Source organism: Stenella coeruleoalba, assembly GCF_951394435.1.
Source record: "Stenella coeruleoalba genome assembly, chromosome: 3".
NCBI classification, from domain to species: domain Eukaryota; kingdom Metazoa; phylum Chordata; class Mammalia; order Artiodactyla; family Delphinidae; genus Stenella; species Stenella coeruleoalba.
The window spans coordinates 114,656,281-114,673,677 of record NC_137148.1 but is presented as its reverse complement, the minus strand read 5'-3'; the positions used below and the strand labels follow the sequence as shown (position 1 = coordinate 114,673,677).

The window sequence follows — 17,397 nt, the reverse complement described above, 5'->3', positions numbered from 1 at the left end:
TTATTAGTTATTGTTAATCTCTTACTGTGTCTAATTTATAAATTAAACTTTATCATAGGTATGTATGTATAGTATATATAGGGTTTGGTTTCAGGCATCCACTGGGGTCTTGGAATGTATCCCCACGGATAAGGAGGGGGACTACTGTGTTTGAGAGTCTTCTACGTAGGTTGGCATATATGGTTAAAAAAATCTCAAGTGTGTTTTCCAAGTACCTTCTAATTCTTTGTCTTATTGGAAAAAAACTTTGCTTGTAGTTAGGGTAGTTTGATGCTTTACCTGGTTATTAAACTGAATTGCTTTGGGTCAGTAATATAAAGTGAGAAAAATGATTTTTTCGCTACCACTAAGATGTTATATTTTTACATCTTAATTCACTGAAGCCAGAGTTAAGTAATGTATGGAATGTATGAAATGACTCAGCGTAGCCTCTAGCACTTAGTATACACTCACAGACCTGACAGAGTCTAGTAGCTCATGTTTTATTAAAACATTTGATTATCTGTAGTTACCTGCAATCATCATTGATACTAATATCATCAATTAATCTGTCAGTAGAGAAATACATCAAAATTAGAAGTGTTCTAGGAATATTCCATTGGGATGAAGGGAATTCGTCCAATAATCTTCTTTTTTCTTGCAGAACAGTTTTTTATTTGAGTTTGTATTGGGTAATATTCTGTCTCTCATTACGACAACTTCTGGGACTTTATTTTCCAGATGATCTCTAGGTTTTATTTTCTCCCCTAGGAATGCCCAGAAAGAGGATCGTGTTCCAGTGCTTGAGGAGTACAGGGAGTACAAGAAAATTAAAGCCAAGCTTAGGCTTCTTGAAGTTCTTATCAGCAAACAAGATTCTTCAAAATCCATATAAAATATGGTCCTTGAAAACATCATAAAATCAGTTGTATTCCCTGAAGCTATCATCATGTGTGCTTGGCTGGTACTTAAGTTCATTTTGTCAGGCACTCACAGAGTCTCATTTTGTACTTGCTGGTGGTGCCACTAGAGAAATGATGGGAGGGTAAGTAGACCCTGTCTAGGGAGTGCGATGTTCCATGTTAACCACAGACTGCCCCTCTACCTTTAGCAAACATCCACTTTTCTTCATTGTTTTGTACTACAGATACATCGTGTTAGTAGAAGACTAATATTTTATCTTTTCAACTTTAAGAACTTTGGAGATAGAAGCTTTTTGTTATTACCAACTTTATTATTTTGTTTTTCATTACTCAAGAAAATTGAGAGGAAAATCTTCACATTGAATTCTTCTTCAGTTGCCTTTTTCTTACAGAATGACTGAAAATTTGAAAGAAAAGCCTATAAATGTGCACATATGCAACTATGTTCTCTGTTTTCTTAGAAAACCAAAATCAAGTGAAATTTCAAGTCCTACTGTGGAACATATTTCTGTTAAATTCCCAAAGTGACACTTTCTCACAGGTAGTATGTTAGCAGAATTTTGCAATTCAGTGGTCACACAGCTCCTGGATGAAGATAACAGCGGGTAGACCAAAAAGTGACCTTGCTTATTAGTATAGTGAAAACACACAGCACACATCACACACAGAACTGAATTAATATCACATGCTGCCTTTGGGACTTAAGTTACTGTTTGTTTCCTCAGTTACAGTTTATCAGTTGGTGATGATGTGATTTGTCTGGATTAGATCCTGCATTTTTTCCCCCTACCCACCTCCAGATAATGTGAGAAAATAGCCATGTCAGTATGTAGGAACTCTGATGGTGCTCAGATTTGTGTGTTCAATCAAATGGGCTTAAATTGGCAAAAGAATCATTATGCCTGAAGTAAATCTATTCTTAACAAGGGCTATACCACTGCATTTTTACATGTACCTTCAAGGGGTTGCATCATTTTTTTTTTCTTTTTTAATCAGCAAAATCCATAAAGAAAACATCCTCTAGAGGGATCACCTTTTGCTCAATCACAAGCTGTTTAAAGCAGCTGGTTATAGGTGTATTGTGGTATGCCCCTTGTCATACACTCTAAGCATATCTTTTTTTCTCTGGCTTTGCATGGCTTTTCTTCAGGTTCTTCCCTGGTATAATTCTGCTAATTATTTTCACAGAATGGTGACTTTATTTGTGCTAACAATATGATAGTCATTAACAGCATATTCTGATCAGGCTTAATCTAAGTGTTCATTTTTTTCCTGGTGCTTTTTTGGATTGATGAGTGTCTCACTTTGTGCCCATGTTTTGCATGCAGTGACTCATGCATGGTTTTCTTAACTAGCTAATATTCATAATTTGTTCCATACAAAAATGGACTTTTGCAGCATCCTTTAATAAGGTGAGGGAAGCATGAACCTCAGACTTCTGGCACTATTACATAGCACATGAAGTAGCTTGATAATAAGTAGCATTTCTAGTACTTCACATTTCTAGTACTTCACATTTCACCTGTGTGTGCAATGCCTTTTTTGGGGGGAGGGAATGTTCCTTGGTAGTGAACGTGTCATTGGGGAATAAAGCACTAAATCCAGCCCTTTTCGTGTGGTTTCCTTTTGATACAGCTAGGTTATTCATAATGTACACCTAGAAACGTGAAATTGAGAACACCAAAAGATGTTATCATTTTGATTTGAATTCATCATGCAGTGTACATTTAGTTAATTTCTTTCAGTCTCCAACAGGAGTATATCCAAACATCTTATTTAATGTGCACTGTATATTGTTTTATATGAATGTTTTATTTTATATACCACATGCAAAAATGTCCATATGCACTATTTAAATGTTTTAAATAATATATTCCTTCTTTATAATGCTAAATCTATATGAGTACCATATTTTTATAAGTCAGTGGCCTGACTGGTTTCATTTTAGAATTAACAGCTGCTTCATGATGTTGGTTATTCACTGTTAATGTTTGGCTGTGAGTAGAATAGATAAAAAGTGGCATGGCAGCACTTATGCTATGTGACAGTATTGTGTGTCATAGTTCAGTAGTAAGTGGTAGAATTAGGCAGTTTGTGATAATTTTACTTTGGTACAAGTAAAAACTGTATATCTATATACAAACAGTATATAGATATATACGACTACAAGTATAATTGCATTGCTGTGTTTGGCACTTCATTGTATAGACTTTTGTAATAAAAGAACTTTAATGTTCTAAGTCATTGTAAATGTTTTTTGTTTTTTTCACTAGATGTTTAAAAAGAAGAAATAAAACCCTCAAGTGTTCCCTTGCCTTAATGTTCTCAGGCTTTGTTTGAATTACCCCAACCAGGGACCATGTGGGGAGACAGCAAGGTTACTAAACCGTGACTGTCTACAGCTCTAGGGAGTGGTAAGACAAGGAAAGGCCATGTTGTTGATTCTCTTTGGAAATCTAGGGAGAAGATGCAGAGAGAATAGTCAGCATTTCTTGTTGCAGTGAATTATCTTATTAAGAAAACTTGACATGCAGTCTCTAAGAGAAGAGCTTGGCTTAAGGAAGGTGGGTATATTTAACAATTCCTTTATTTGAGTTTTACAGTCCAGGGACTGTTGAGCACAATGTGGAAGTCTATGGTCAAATGATGTTACTTGGGCTAAGAGAACGTATAACATATGGCTCTTCTAGGAGGGCTTATGTAACCTATATTAGAAGAGTTTCCTTCCAATTTCCAAAATGCCAGCCATCCATACAGGGCTTTTGCAACACCCTCATTTACACTTTTCAAACATAACTTCTTATAACCTTGATACTCCTACCTGGCTCTTTTATTTTATGTTTTAAAGGATAGTTTACTTTTAAAGTAGTCGAGGAAGCACTTTTGGGAAACTTCAAATGTGTTACTTTAGAAACTGTCTAGATGAAGTTCTAGTTTGAAGATATTAGTGAAATTTCTGTAGGTGGTTGGGAAGTTTGTTCTTCTACACTTTGCCTTTTTCCAGGAGACTTCCAACTGGGAAGAGTGGAGGTGAGATTATTTTACTTGGGGTCTTATATAATGGTTTTCTAGAATCCTAAGCATTTATTAATTTACCTTTGGCTAGAGAAATTAGAACATGGCACATGATGAGAATACCAACAGTTCTAATACTCTGTGTAGCATTGAGAAAACTATCTTTACTGACTTATCGAACTATTAATTAGAGACCTGCCCTAAGGACTAAAAGCAATATTATTTTATACTTTCCGTTCACATTCCTAGATTTTAATAATAAATCTCATTATAAAAGTCTTCATGTGTACCTGTGTGTGTATACTGTGGAGGCGTGTTGTAATACACATGGATTATATATTGGGTCCCATTCCTAGAAATCATTTGATGATTATCATTGACCCTGATGATAGTTTGATGGTAGCTAGTTTTGTGCTTTTAAAATGTACCCCAAATGGGGACAAATTTAGGAAATAATTCAGTACAGGAATAAATCGTTAGAAATGTTCCATGATTGTATCACAGATTCTCACCTCCACTTGCCTCAATATTGTAGAGCTGAAACCTTTCTCATCACTCGGTTTAGTTTTAAACTGACGTAGTGTAATTCTTTCTCCAGCTCCACAGCATATAAAAAGAGGCTAGAGGATAATTTAGAAGGAAGTAGAGAATGAGTCAGTAACATTTTTGTACATAAAGAGACAGCAGGTTATTAACACCTATTGTGAAATACTTTGAGTGGGAAGATAGTATTTTAAGCTCCCAAAATATGCCTAGTATGGCCAGTTATGGATCTAATATTCTAAAGCTGTGTGGAGCACAGTATCTGCTATGCGTGTCAAGTATAAATGGCAGTCTATTATTTAGAGATGTAAGGACAAAAGCAGTTGGTCTTGCTCTCACCTTGCATTTAAACAAATGGAGTTTTGTGCTTTCTGTGTCATTTTAAAGTTGGGTAAAAAATTGGGGGAAAAAAGTGGCATCTTAACAGAATGAGATTCTGGGTTCAGGAAAATTGTGGAATGTCCCCAGTCCCCATATCACGATATCCCATAGCACCTTGGTTAGAACAAATGCTTACTCTCGAAATTCTTGTTGAGTGACAGGCTGGTAGTCATCTTGAATTTCTGTAGAATAATACTTTTTTTCAAGCCTCTCTTTCCATTTTTTCATCTGCTCTGCACTTTGAATCTCCTGTAAAGTTAGAGGAAAAAGCATAAGCTGCAATCTTTAAATTTTTCTCTGTTGCAGGCCCATGGCACACAAGCATCACAGGGTTGAGAATCTTAAACTTTACTCTCCAGGGCTGTGATTTTGAGCCCCACTGGCTTTTTGCCCTGCCTGATTTTTGGGTCTATGCATTAGCAGAGTCACCTCAGAGAACTTGGTGTTAAAACTGTTTAGCAGAGTTAGGGGATTTTTAAATTATGAATATCTTCTTATTCCCTTTTCACTGCCTCTTCCCCTCTGCATCTCCAGCTGATATTCTCCATTCTTCACTTGGCCAAAGCTGGGATGTTCTTTTCTGTACCTCTGTTCTATAATGAAGCAAGTGTACATCAAAGTACATTTGTGGGTATTATTTGCCCTCCCAGCTGCTTCTCAGCCAGACTCCTAACAATTCCCAATCTCCTCTTCATAATTACTGCATCAATCTGTGTACTCCAATCTGTCCACATACCCCAGAATAAGCTCCTCATACCAGAAGATTCTTGCTGTATCCTTCTCTGATCCTAAAGAGCCCTTTCTGTGCTTTGTGCTCACTACCCACCCATTTTCCTTTTAGTGTCCAAATACCTTTTTCCCAACTTTAGAAAAAATGCTCTGTTATGTTATGGAAAATAGAAACAGCCCTAGAAAAAGAGGGAAAGAAGAGACAGTGCACCCAGATACGACGCAAAGACTTTTCAGTAAATCGGTATGCTATTGCCCTGCTCCAACAGTAATGTTAAGTAGCAAAGTGGATCCCTGTATAAGGGTTCTGATTATCTTCCTCAGAGAGAATGGTGATGCCCAAGTTCATACATTGTTTACCTGATAAATGGATGCTGTTCTGGCCAGAGGAGCTGTGCTATATATCAGAAAGTGTTTTTAAACCAACATATCCGAAGTAGGAAAGGGTGGTTTTCAATCTTTCTAGTTTTATTTCAGCCACATTACAGCACCTATGTTTTGACATATTTACCAGTACTTATAATGTGATGTTAAAAAAGTGGTGGGCCCCACAAATATTTCTAAATGACCAGGTCTATTAAAATGTGGATGCATTAGTAATATGCATTGAATAGACTGCCTGGTAAACGATGCATCCTTCAAAAAACCCATCTCAACCATCGCTTTTTCTATGAAGCCTTCCTTGACATTCACAGGAAAGTAATACCTTTCCTCATAGAGCAGCAACTATGTGGGGGCATTTGCTCAAGCTCCTAGGTTCTAATCAACCCACCTCTTCCCTGCAGGTGGTAGCTGCTGCTTATAATTGTTTCTGGATTAATTCAGTGTTCTGCAATGTTTCTTACAGACCTCTCATGCCTCAGAAATGAATTCTGTGAAGTAAACCCCCTCTTTTTGAGCTACCTCGTGTGTTTCTGTTTTTCTGACTGGCCCCTAACTGATGACTGGTTGGTAGCAGAGAAGGTCCAAAGAAACAGACCCTTATAGACAGCGTGCCTCCACCAAGGGACACAACAATTGACTTAAAGTTTGAGACCACCGCCTGGCTATTTGGGATTCCTCAGGCTACCGAACCAGCAGGCTAAGAAGTGATTGAGGTGACTGATCCCAATTACCAAGGGGAAATTGGTGCTGCTACAAAATGGGTTCAGAGAGGGCTCTGTTTGGAACCCAGGGAATTCTCTGAGGGGTGCCTCTTAATACTTCCATGTCTAAAACTCTGTAGTTTAAACATTAAATTCTTAAGGAATTGTGATTCGAGTAGAAAAGGTCTTAACGTCACCCAGAGATGGATACAATTACTCTTGGGACTTTACTTCTCCACTTTTGGGGAGAGAATAAGAGGGCCTCCATTTTCATAGAGGATAGTTCTGTCTTATTAGATGGAAGCTAGAAATAGTTATTGTCATTTTATGGAAGTACAGATGTGTACTAAATAGCCAAAGCGGGTGAATTCAGCTGACTGTTTAGCTAATATCTCTCAACTCAAAATTTGCCCTCCTAAACTCTTATGCTGTTTTATGCTCTTTATGCTGGATCTCAGGCTTTGCAAACCTCATTCCCTAGACTGTCTTGCTACCAGATTTGTTGGGTTCTGCCTCACTGGACGATGGAGGGGAGAAGGTTCTTCTTGTTTTCTTTCTATCAGCATTGCTGATAGAATGGTAGTTGGCTCCAGGCTGCAGTTGTCCAGCTTCTTTTGGCATACCCAGCACCAGCTTCATCATACTCCCTCAGAAGTATCAGGAGCAGCAGGGGTGGGATGAGGGTGACCTCAGAGGTCTGAGCAGCAGCTTCAGGCCCCTTAGGTGTCTTAGGTTCCAATAAACCCACCTTTTGTAACCTTAGCCATGGGAGTGGTAGCATCCTCCTACAGTTATTACTTATGAGTTGCTTCAGTGTTTTTACTTTTTCTATTTTCCAATATCTGTGTAACCAATTCCCTGTAATAAATTTTCTCTGTTTGAAATGTATAGTATGGTTTCCATTTTCCTGACTAGGTCCTCATACATGTAATAAGTATGTCATTTGGTCAGATGTATGTTTGCCTTTAAGGAATGTTTTAAATTTTTCCATATCTTGGTTTTAAACATTTAAAAATTAGTCCCTGGGCATTTTCTATTTTGTTGCTATTGTAGTTTCTTCTATTATAATTTTTAATGAGCTGGTTGATGTTTGCATATATGACATGACTATGTAAATTATTTTTTCCTACTACTTAATCTCTTTTTGTCATAATTTTTCAGTTCATTGTATACCTGAGAAAGAGAATCATATCTCAAACAGAGGTAGTTTTTACCTCTTCCTTTTCTACTTTTGTACTTCTCATGTATTTCTCTTGCTTAATTCTTTTTTTTTTTTTTTTTTTTTTTTTTGCGGTACATGGGCCTCTCACTGTTGTGGCCTCTCCCGTTGCGGAGCACAGGCTCGGGACGCGCAGGCTCTGCAGCCATGGCTCACGGGCCTAGCCGCTCCGCAGCATGTGGGATCTTCCCGGACCGGGGCACGAACCTGTGTCCCCTGCATCAGCAGGTGGACTCTCAACCACTGCACCACCAGGGAAGCCCTCTTGCTTAATTCTTTTGTCTGATCTCTCCAATACATCCTTGTCTTGTCCTTGACATGTCCAATGTTTCCCTATTAGATCAGGTGCTAGCTTTGGGGTGAGATAAATTTGTTTTTATCATGTCAAGGAGGAGTCCATTGATTCCTGTTTTGTTTTCCCCCTCAAAGTTGGATGTTGAATCTTATCAAATACCCAGCATCTATGGAAAATAATAGTTTTCCTTTTTTTGATCTATAAATAGAACGGATTATGGTAATTAGTTGATTATACAGTTTTGAATCATCTTCTCATTCTTTGAATAAGCCCTATCTGAATCATGGTATTGTGTTCTGTTGGATTCTGTTTGCTAATATTTAGGATTTTTGCTTCAAGATTTATAAGTGATATTCTGTTTTTTAAAATTAATTAATTAAATTTTGGCTGCATTGGGTCTTCATTGCTGCGCGTGGGTTTTCTCGAGTTGCAGTGAGCGGGGACTGCTCTTTGTTGTGGTGCGCGGGCTTCTCATTGCGGTGGCTTCTCTTGTTGCGGAGCACATGCTCCAGGCACGCTGGCTTCAGTAGTTGTGGCACACAGGCTTCATTGCTCCACAGCATGTGGGATCTTCCCGGACCAGGGATTGAACCCGTGTCCCTTCCATTGGCAGGCGGATTCTTAACCACTGCGCCACCAGGAAAGTCCCTATAAGTGATATTTTCTTTTTCTGTTTTTTTTTTTATTTTTATTGAGGAGGATACAATCTTTACTAGGTTTTAGAATCACTATATAGTGATTCTAAAATTATTTTATAAAAATAATTTGGAAATTTTCAATTTTCTCTTTGCTCTGGAACAGCTCAAATAGCTTGAAATTATTTATTCTTTAAAAATCTGGTAAAATTTCCATATGAAACCATCTGGGCCTGATTTATTTCAGAGGTAGCTCTTTGATGGCTTCATTTCTTCTACAGAATGGATTTGTTTAAGCTTTTAAAAATCTCTTTTGGGCTCAGTTTTGATAAATTTTATTTTCAGTTTATTGAGGTTTTCTTTTTGGCCCAATATATCTATTTTCATGAAGGGGTTTTGAAAAACAGGTGTATCTTCTGGGAGTACAGAGTTTAATACATAATTGTAAGATCACTTCATTCATTATATATATATTTTTAATCCTTTCATTTTTCTTGATCTGTTCTTTAGTGTATTCTTGTATGTTTTTCCTTTTATAAGTCTAGTAGTCTTTACTTTATGGAAGTTTATGCCATATTATTTGTTGCATAGATAATCATAACTATTAAAATTGATCTTAGCCTTATAAAGTGCCCTTCATCTCATTTAGAACTTTTTTCTAGAATTCTACCTTGACTTATGTTGTGTCCTCTGATAACTTTTCCTTGCCTTTTATACCTTGGCTCATGCTTTTATACTTTTCTAAATCACTTTGTTTTAGGTATATATTTTAGGCTATATCGTAGAATTGGGTGTTACTCTGTGATTCAATCTGAAAATATTTTCTTTTTCTTTTTAAGTAAATTAAGCTTATTTGTCTTTACTGATATGTCAGATATATCTGGTCACAGTTATATTGTTTTAAGGTATATTTACAGTCTTCTACCATGTGGCATATTATCAGTTTTCTTTTTTGATTTGGTACTGCTTCCCTTTAAGAATGTATGTATTTTTGTTTTAGTGGTCTGTTTTTATTCACGTATCTTTTTATACATCCTCCATCATCTCTTTCTCGTTTTGGTTCCCTCAACAAGAACCAAACAAGTTCAACAAAAAAATTAGGTTATAATTTCTTCCTCCTCATTTCTTTTTCCTCTACTACCCAAGTATATTTAATCATATTACTGTATTTTGTTGTATCTGAGAGATGGAGTCTATCGTAAGACCATTACACCATTATTTTATGTACCACTTAGGAAAAAAAATGCCACCAGTTAAAATATGGCACATTGTCAAATATAAGGCACATCTTGATTTCAGAGATATTAAAATGTGGAAAAATGTGTTTTAAAATTAATAAAACAATATCTTTTAAATTTACTACTGTGCTCTTAAATATGCTAAAGTTTCTTCTTTTGGGCTATTAACTCTAAATGATAATTCTTCAACTTTTTAGCTATTACATATGAAATAATCAGTCAGCTTTTTTTACTTTATACCTTCTCTCTTCCTTCTTTTTTCTAAAATTTCTCAGTCATCTCTTGTTTGGCTGAAGATGATCCTCACATGGAATCCTCAGGAATACAGTGGGATTCCCCAAGTTCTTACATGTTCAAAACTGTTAGAGCCTTTATACTTGAAACACAGCTTTGCTGCATATAAAAAAGCCTTGGCTTACATTTTCTTTCCTTGCTATATTGTAGGTGTTGTTCTGTTGATTTATGGTGTTGAATGGTGTTATGCTAACCTAATTCTCTTTTCCTTGTAAGTAAATCCAAATTTTGCTTGGATAAGTCTCATGTTCATTTTAGGTAATTTTTCCCAGGTACATAGTATGTCTTTCAATATACATTGTCTTTTATTTCAGAAATGGTTTATTGAATTATAGTTTTGTTTTTTAAAAGAATCTCAAACTTACAGAAAAGTTATAAGAACAATACAAATAGTTTTTATCCTCTGAAGTATTTGAAGTTGCCAACATGAATGCCTTATTGTCCCTGAATACTTCAGTGTGTACTTCCTGCATACAAGGACATTCTCCTTTATATAAGCACAGTATAATCATCAGAATCAGAAAATTAATATTGATAGATTATTACCATCTAAATCCTCAGTTCCCTATTCAAATTTACCAGTGTCCCAATGATGCCCTTTATTGTAAAAAGATCCAGTCCATGATTATGCATTGTATTTACCCATCTTTTAATCTCAGTCTGGTGTAGTTCCTCAGCTTTACCTTGACTTTCATGACCTTGAAACTTCTGAAGTCTATAGGCCAGTATTTCATAGAATGTCCCTCAGTTTCTTATTGTGTGATGGTTCGTTGCGTTATGCATCTTCGGCAGAAATTTTACAGAAGGGATCCTGTGTTCTCTTAGTGTCTTGTCAGGTGGCATATAATTTCAGCTTGTTCCAGTACTGATTAAGGTTCTGTTTTCTAGACTTTTTCACCGTAATGTTATTCTTTTTCTTTTTGTAATTAGTAAGTATTTTGTGGAGAGGTATGGAAATATTCTATTCTTCCTCAGACTTTCATTCATGTATATGTTTAGATCAGTGTGGACTCATGGAATCCTATTTTATTCCGTGGGTTTAAATTAATATTCATTAAGTGCTTAAATAAGTGCTTAAAATCCCACACTTGGCCAGCGGGATCCCCACTCAAGCTGACTTTTGTGTCCTTTTAACAGATCTCCATCATTCTATATGGAGTACAGTATGAAGCACCTATACTTTCCAGTCCTGGAATTAACTGTATTTCCAAGGAGCCCGGGTTCCTTTTAGAGGAGAATGGTATTTGGAAACCAAGATCTGGACGCTCGTTTTGTCATTGCTACTAGGATGTCACTCTAGCTTTCTCAGTGGACAGAGTTAGAAGATACATTCGCGCGCGCACACACACACACACACAGTTGCAATTCTAATCCAACACCACAAGGTTCATTTTAACCTTCAGCCTTTCCATTTTTGCAATTCCATTGTCTGATAATGAGAAACCTCACTCCATTATACATACTTGTTTGCTTATTCCAATCTCTTGACCCTGCTGTCCTCTTTCTCAATATATTGGGGGGTGGGAGGCATCCAGAAGTAGAGCAATGTTCTATTTTTTCACTTGGGTGGTAGTGGTATGTGGAGGTTTGCTTCATAATTATTTATTAAACATATATGTTTAGTCATTTGAATATATGTTACAGTTTTGAAATATAAGAAAAATCATTTAAGTGATTCAGCACATTAATGATTACAAGAGAACAATTATATAATCATCTCAATAGAGTATACTCACTAAACCCTGTGTGCTAATCCCACAGTGAAGGTACAGCTGTAGGACAAGGGTATCTGGCTAAGAGCACCAATAAGAGAGACAGAGCATCTGGAATCCAAACAATTTGTCCTAAATAAGAAAGGATCTAGATTCTGGGAGAAATTTGGAGGTAGCAACTACTGCTCTGAAAAAAGCAAATCATTCAGTTCTTAAATCAGAACTTTTTCTAATAAAGCTATCACTTCTTTACGAGAAAATTAAAATCTTACTTTTTCATCAAAGCCTTCTCTTCTGGCTTGTTCAGCCAAATCTCTGCTTTTCCTACTGAGAATATAAAATAAAAATCAGAGGTATATGACAGTAAAAAGGAAAATGACAGTATAAAATATAACCAGATCTGTATTAAGGATCTGAATTAATTTCTGTTCTTTCTAATAACACTAATTATTTGGAAAATGTGGTCATTAATAAGTTCTCTATATCATATCTCTAGCTATAAAAACATGTTTCTATTATGTCCCACTGCCAGATTTTGACACTAAAATTATGCAATAAATGTAAATACATTCTTAAATATTTTGTTTAAAAATTGTTTTACTTTGATAGCTAAAAGTATGCACTTAATGTAGACTAAAATCATTTCCTACTTTTTTAGAGGGACTTTACTATCCTGTGCAGCTTTATGTTAAACCTTTTTCTGAGTGGCATGGCATGCCTTATATTAATTTTAAATTAGCTTAGAGTTTCATGACACTCTCAGAAATTATGAGGTGCTACTGGATGTTTTGACAGTTTATTTAGAATCAGCACATTGAATGGTGGTTGTTTTGCAATCAAAACCTTACTCTCACTGTAAGTTTCTAATATAATACAGAGCTTTAAAATGGTAAGTTAAAAATTGAAGAAAATTCATCTTACCTTTTCTTGTCTTCATCTGTTTCAGGTTTCTTTAGTTTGAGTTTTTCGAGAGCATTGTGGTAACTCTGAGCATAATTTAAAAGTTTAAAAGTTCATAAAAATAATATTCTGTCTTGTCAATTTTTGATCAAGGTAAAGGAAATAGGGAATGCTTGACTTTAGGGACTGCTGCCCTAAAGAAATGTAGAGGCAAATACTATGATTATTTTTTTTCACCTTGTCACTACTTATGGTTTCTGCCTGCTGGTGAAAAAGCTGGAAGGCATCACACTTGAACTTGGAAAAAAAAATCTTTAAAAAATATTATTAACATTTATTGCATTAATGATATTAACACTTTAATGCACATAACCAACATCATAATCAAGAGATAAAAGATGAAAAAACCCACAGTTAAGTTAATTGGGGGACATATTAGTAGTTTACAGATAAGTTCTTGGACAGAGTTCTTAAGCCCCACTAACCCCACAGCTTATAGGACCTTTTCTGTGTGAAATGCTATGGTTAGAGCTGTGGGTATGCAGAGATGGGCAAGATGGTACACACATGACTCTGCTACAGTTCACAGTGAGGTCGGTATTGAGAGGACAAGGAAGATTGCTCTGACAGGGAGAACAGAATGTCAGCGAAGAGAGCAGAGGGAATTCCTGGGGAGTCAGGGAATGACATGAGCAGAGGCCCAGAGGAGACAATGAGAGCAAGCATGGTAAACAGCACTGTGCTCAAAACAGCTGGGGCATACAGTGCTGTGAATGGAGGCATAGAAGGTAAAAATTGTATAGTTAGTTCAATGATAGTGAATAAAGATAGGTTGAGACTGTGAGACTAGAAAAGGCCCTTTAATGTTTGAATAAAGAATTTGGACTTATTTTGACAAGCCCAGGGAAACTTTGAAGAATTTTGAGCAGAGAAGTGATATGATCAAAACTGGGCTGGCACAGGAAGGAGGCTATAACAGTTAAGAAGATGTTACCATACAGAAGTCTGGGTGAAAAGTACTGAGTACCTAATGTAGTGGTGGCAGTTAGAATTCAAAGTGTCTTTGAGTTCCACAAATGTGAGCAAAAACTACAGAGGTGAACTTTACACACAAGCCTTGGCAACAGACCATTATAAGGGACAAAGAAAAAGTTCAAGGGTTCTGAGCCAGGGGTGACTGAGGAGAGTGTTGCCACTACAGAAAGTGAGGAAGGTAAGGCAAAAGGAATTCTGAGTTCAGATTGTTCATAGGAATTTACCAGCAACTAAATTGAAAACTTTGGGAGGGAAGAGAGTAAGTGCTTTGCATTTAGTGCTCAGTAGCTTTTTGATACATTGAACTCTGAAATAATTTTGGTCACATTTTTGAAGCCAGAGAACATTTCTCCTGGTACTGAAATAATACAAATATAAGTAACCGTGGACCAAAACAAAAAACCCCAAATGTCCTCCCTGCACTACCACTTGGGGTTTAGGTGTTATTCAAACTACAAGAGTATAAACTGAACAAGATTGGTCTTAGAATTCTGATTAGAAGAATTTGACATACCTTTTTAATCATTTTACCAAGTTCAAAATCTGGCCTTCTGCCTATTGAATAGTCAGCTTTCACTTCAGAATAGGTATCATTAATTATTGCCAAGAACATGTTCTGGGGAGAAATATTCAAATGAAGTATTTCAATAAAAATTTAGTTTAAATGTTGTTAATGACTTTGACAAGTGCTGGGATTTGTAAAATTAGATTTAAATTTTAAAAGTAACTCGTGCTCAATAAGAGATATGACTATGCAGACTATATATAATATAGTAGAATGGGAAATGTGTAGTGTGTGGATATGGGCAAGTATGTTTATGGTAAATGGGAAAAGCAGAATGTAAAATAGTGCATATACATTGGTTAATTATATATATATATAAAAATGTATTAATGTTACATATCAGAAGAAAACTTAGAATAATATATGTTCATAAGGGTATTTCTTTTTTTTCTTTAAAATTCTATAGAGCTGTTTAAATGCACAGTTTTACTAGGGCTCTTACAACTATTAATGTCCAGATAACACAAACAGAACTGTGGAGAGGGTATTCTTACTCCCAGCCCACCTCTCCACCTTTCACTGTGGCTCAGATCTGTCACTGTGAGGACTGTTGCCCACAATCGGGATAACTGCTGTGTGTGACAAAAAAATGTTTTCATGGAGGACAGTAGCAGTGCCTTGAGTAGAAAGGCAAGGTTCCTTGATTAGGAAGGCCAAATAGATTTGTCCTGAGCACATGTGAGAGACCCATCCTGGGGACTCCTAAAAATTACCAGGGTGTGAGCTTTCATCCATAAGGGCCAAAAGCTGTTGCAATATGGGCAGAATATGAATGGCCTAATTCATACCTACTGGTATGAAATGTCCCAGGCTGGAGAGACCTGGAACTTTCAAGTTATACGTGTAAAAGATTTAGTACACTCTTGGCACACAATAACCACCCAGATGGTAACTATTATGATCACATTCTCCATTGGACAGCTTGAAAGCATTTGGACCCCCTGGATTACTAGGAATCTACACCATTCTTAATAAATGTAAAGTGTTCTGACAGCTAAGCAGTGATACTATAATTTCTTCTAAATTGGTAATTGTATTTTTTATTCTGAAAAATGTAAGCAAAAAAGGGGAACATATATGGTCATTCTTACCAGCAGGACAAAGAACACGAAGAAGATGAAAGTGATGAAGTAAATGGGTCCCAAGATACGACTGGCTTGCTGAATACCAGCAAAATTAAAATCTCCAAGAACAATACGAAATTGTGTGAATCTTTTATGGGAAAAAAGAAAACCATTAGAAAATACTATATCTCTTCATACATACATGACAACAGATGGGGGTTACTAATGTGCCTAGGAAAGTACCTAGCTGCATATGGCATATGTTCTCTGGCTTTAGTTTTGTTAGCACAGAGTTCTATAAAATTGGATGTAGAATATTCCCCTAAAGAAAGCCAAGACTTAATAGCTGAACAGATAGTTCAGGAAATGATGGGCTTCAATTTATTCAATCAATATGAACCCAATGTTCATCTCCAAGATTTGAACCTTGAGATGCCTGCTTACCAGCTTGTCTTGACAGTGGCCTCCTTAGCCATTCCTGTGCCCTTATAAAACTTAGAATACTTTGACCTTTTCCAATAAATGATTTTCAACTTGTACATAGACCCAAGAGCCCTACAATTTCTAATATCAATGGTATGCTTAATTTTTGCATCTCTTCTGCTGAAATAAAAATGGCAACAATTTGTCACTTGCTAGGTCTCAAACAAGTGCTGGTAGTGATCCTCAAATATGATCCCGAGGTTTATTTTATTTTCTCCAATAAGTATAAAAGCTTGGCTTTGAAGTGAAATAGCATTGAAAATACTATAAATCTTCATTTTATTAACTTTAAAGATGGAAAAATTAAGAAATTAAGGCTTTGAATGAGCATAGTAGTAGCAGAGGTAGAATTAGGATTTCATAACCTGAAGTTTTATTTTGTTTTCTCATCATTAGTTTGCAGTGGTATTGCCATACACACCATGGATATATTATAAATTATATATATATGATATATATATATATATAGGAGTTCTTTATTTTAAGGGGAGATCTGGGAAGGAGTTTTTAATAGTATGTAGACACTTTGCATGATTGGTCAAAGGGCAGAATGTTTCTTGTTCCTTGTTGCTTTTGCCAATCACATGAAGGGAGCATAGGACTATGTACAATGAAGGAAGAAAATGTATTCAAAGAAATCAGCTTTTTGGAGTCCTAGGACTCAGAGTTTTCTGGAATTTCATCCTCAGTACCTGAGACCTGACTAAGTCTTACATACAGTGTTTATCCAGCTTCTAATACTGGATTCTAATGCTCTTCTACACAAGATAGAAGGAGAAATGCTGAATTAGGAGACCAAAGTTTCTCAGCACATCAAAAAAATTTTTTTTCCTCTCTGGCATAGGAGAATATGAGGTTCTGTTTTAGTGTTTTTAACTTAATTTTTTATCCTTAAGTTGTGTTTATATAAGTTCAAGTCAGCATTTCTCCTCTCCAGAAAGTGTCCACATACCTCTGCTCTGTAAATAGTGTGAATAACAAAAACCTAAGCAATTACTGAATGGTTATAATCACATAGGAACTGGAGACTTACAAATGCCTTTCCCCTCCCCCTCCCCAAGCTAAAAGGAACACCATGACTCTTCAGGATACAGATTATACTGAATGAAAACACTGTTTTTTAACTTCTTGATACCCCTGTTAACTTTCTACAGTTCTCTCTTGTTGAATTAAAATAGCTTACAGACGGTTTCATAATAATGTACCATTTATGCTTAATCTGACTTCCCAGTCTCACTTGCAGGCATGACTGGGTGGTAGGTATTCCTAAGCCTTCTCCAAATATTGCCTCTATTCCACTGT

At 36.2% G+C, this 17,397-nt stretch overlaps 2 protein-coding genes across 18 annotated transcripts in view; one reads left to right on the top strand and one right to left on the bottom strand.

Moving 5' to 3' along the window:
• FAM13B (family with sequence similarity 13 member B) overlaps positions 1–1,328 on the top strand; it is a 111,909-nt gene extending 110,581 nt beyond the window's left edge. For all 15 annotated transcript variants that reach the window (XM_079916070.1, XM_079916069.1, XM_079916068.1 and 12 more), the window contains one exon: positions 751–1,328. In XM_079916070.1, coding sequence (XP_079772196.1) covers positions 751–874 — 124 coding nt within the window. In that variant the 3' untranslated portion in view covers positions 875–1,328. The remainder of the gene's footprint in view (positions 1–750) is intronic.
• PKD2L2 (polycystin 2 like 2, transient receptor potential cation channel) overlaps positions 954–17,397 on the bottom strand; it is a gene marked incomplete at both ends in the record, with an annotated part of 38,738 nt that continues 22,294 nt past the window's right edge. Inside the window, 6 exons of one of the 3 annotated variants that reach the window (XM_079916078.1) lie at positions 954–1,005; positions 4,978–5,090; positions 12,321–12,375; positions 12,970–13,034; positions 14,498–14,599; positions 15,640–15,760. In XM_079916078.1, coding sequence (XP_079772204.1) covers positions 954–1,005; positions 4,978–5,090; positions 12,321–12,375; positions 12,970–13,034; positions 14,498–14,599; positions 15,640–15,760 — 508 coding nt within the window. Of the gene's footprint in view, positions 1,006–1,348; positions 4,538–4,977; positions 5,091–12,320; positions 12,376–12,969; positions 13,035–14,497; positions 14,600–15,639; positions 15,761–17,397 lie in introns of those variants that run through there. The other 2 variants (XM_079916077.1, XM_079916079.1) reach the window with 2 other exon arrangements.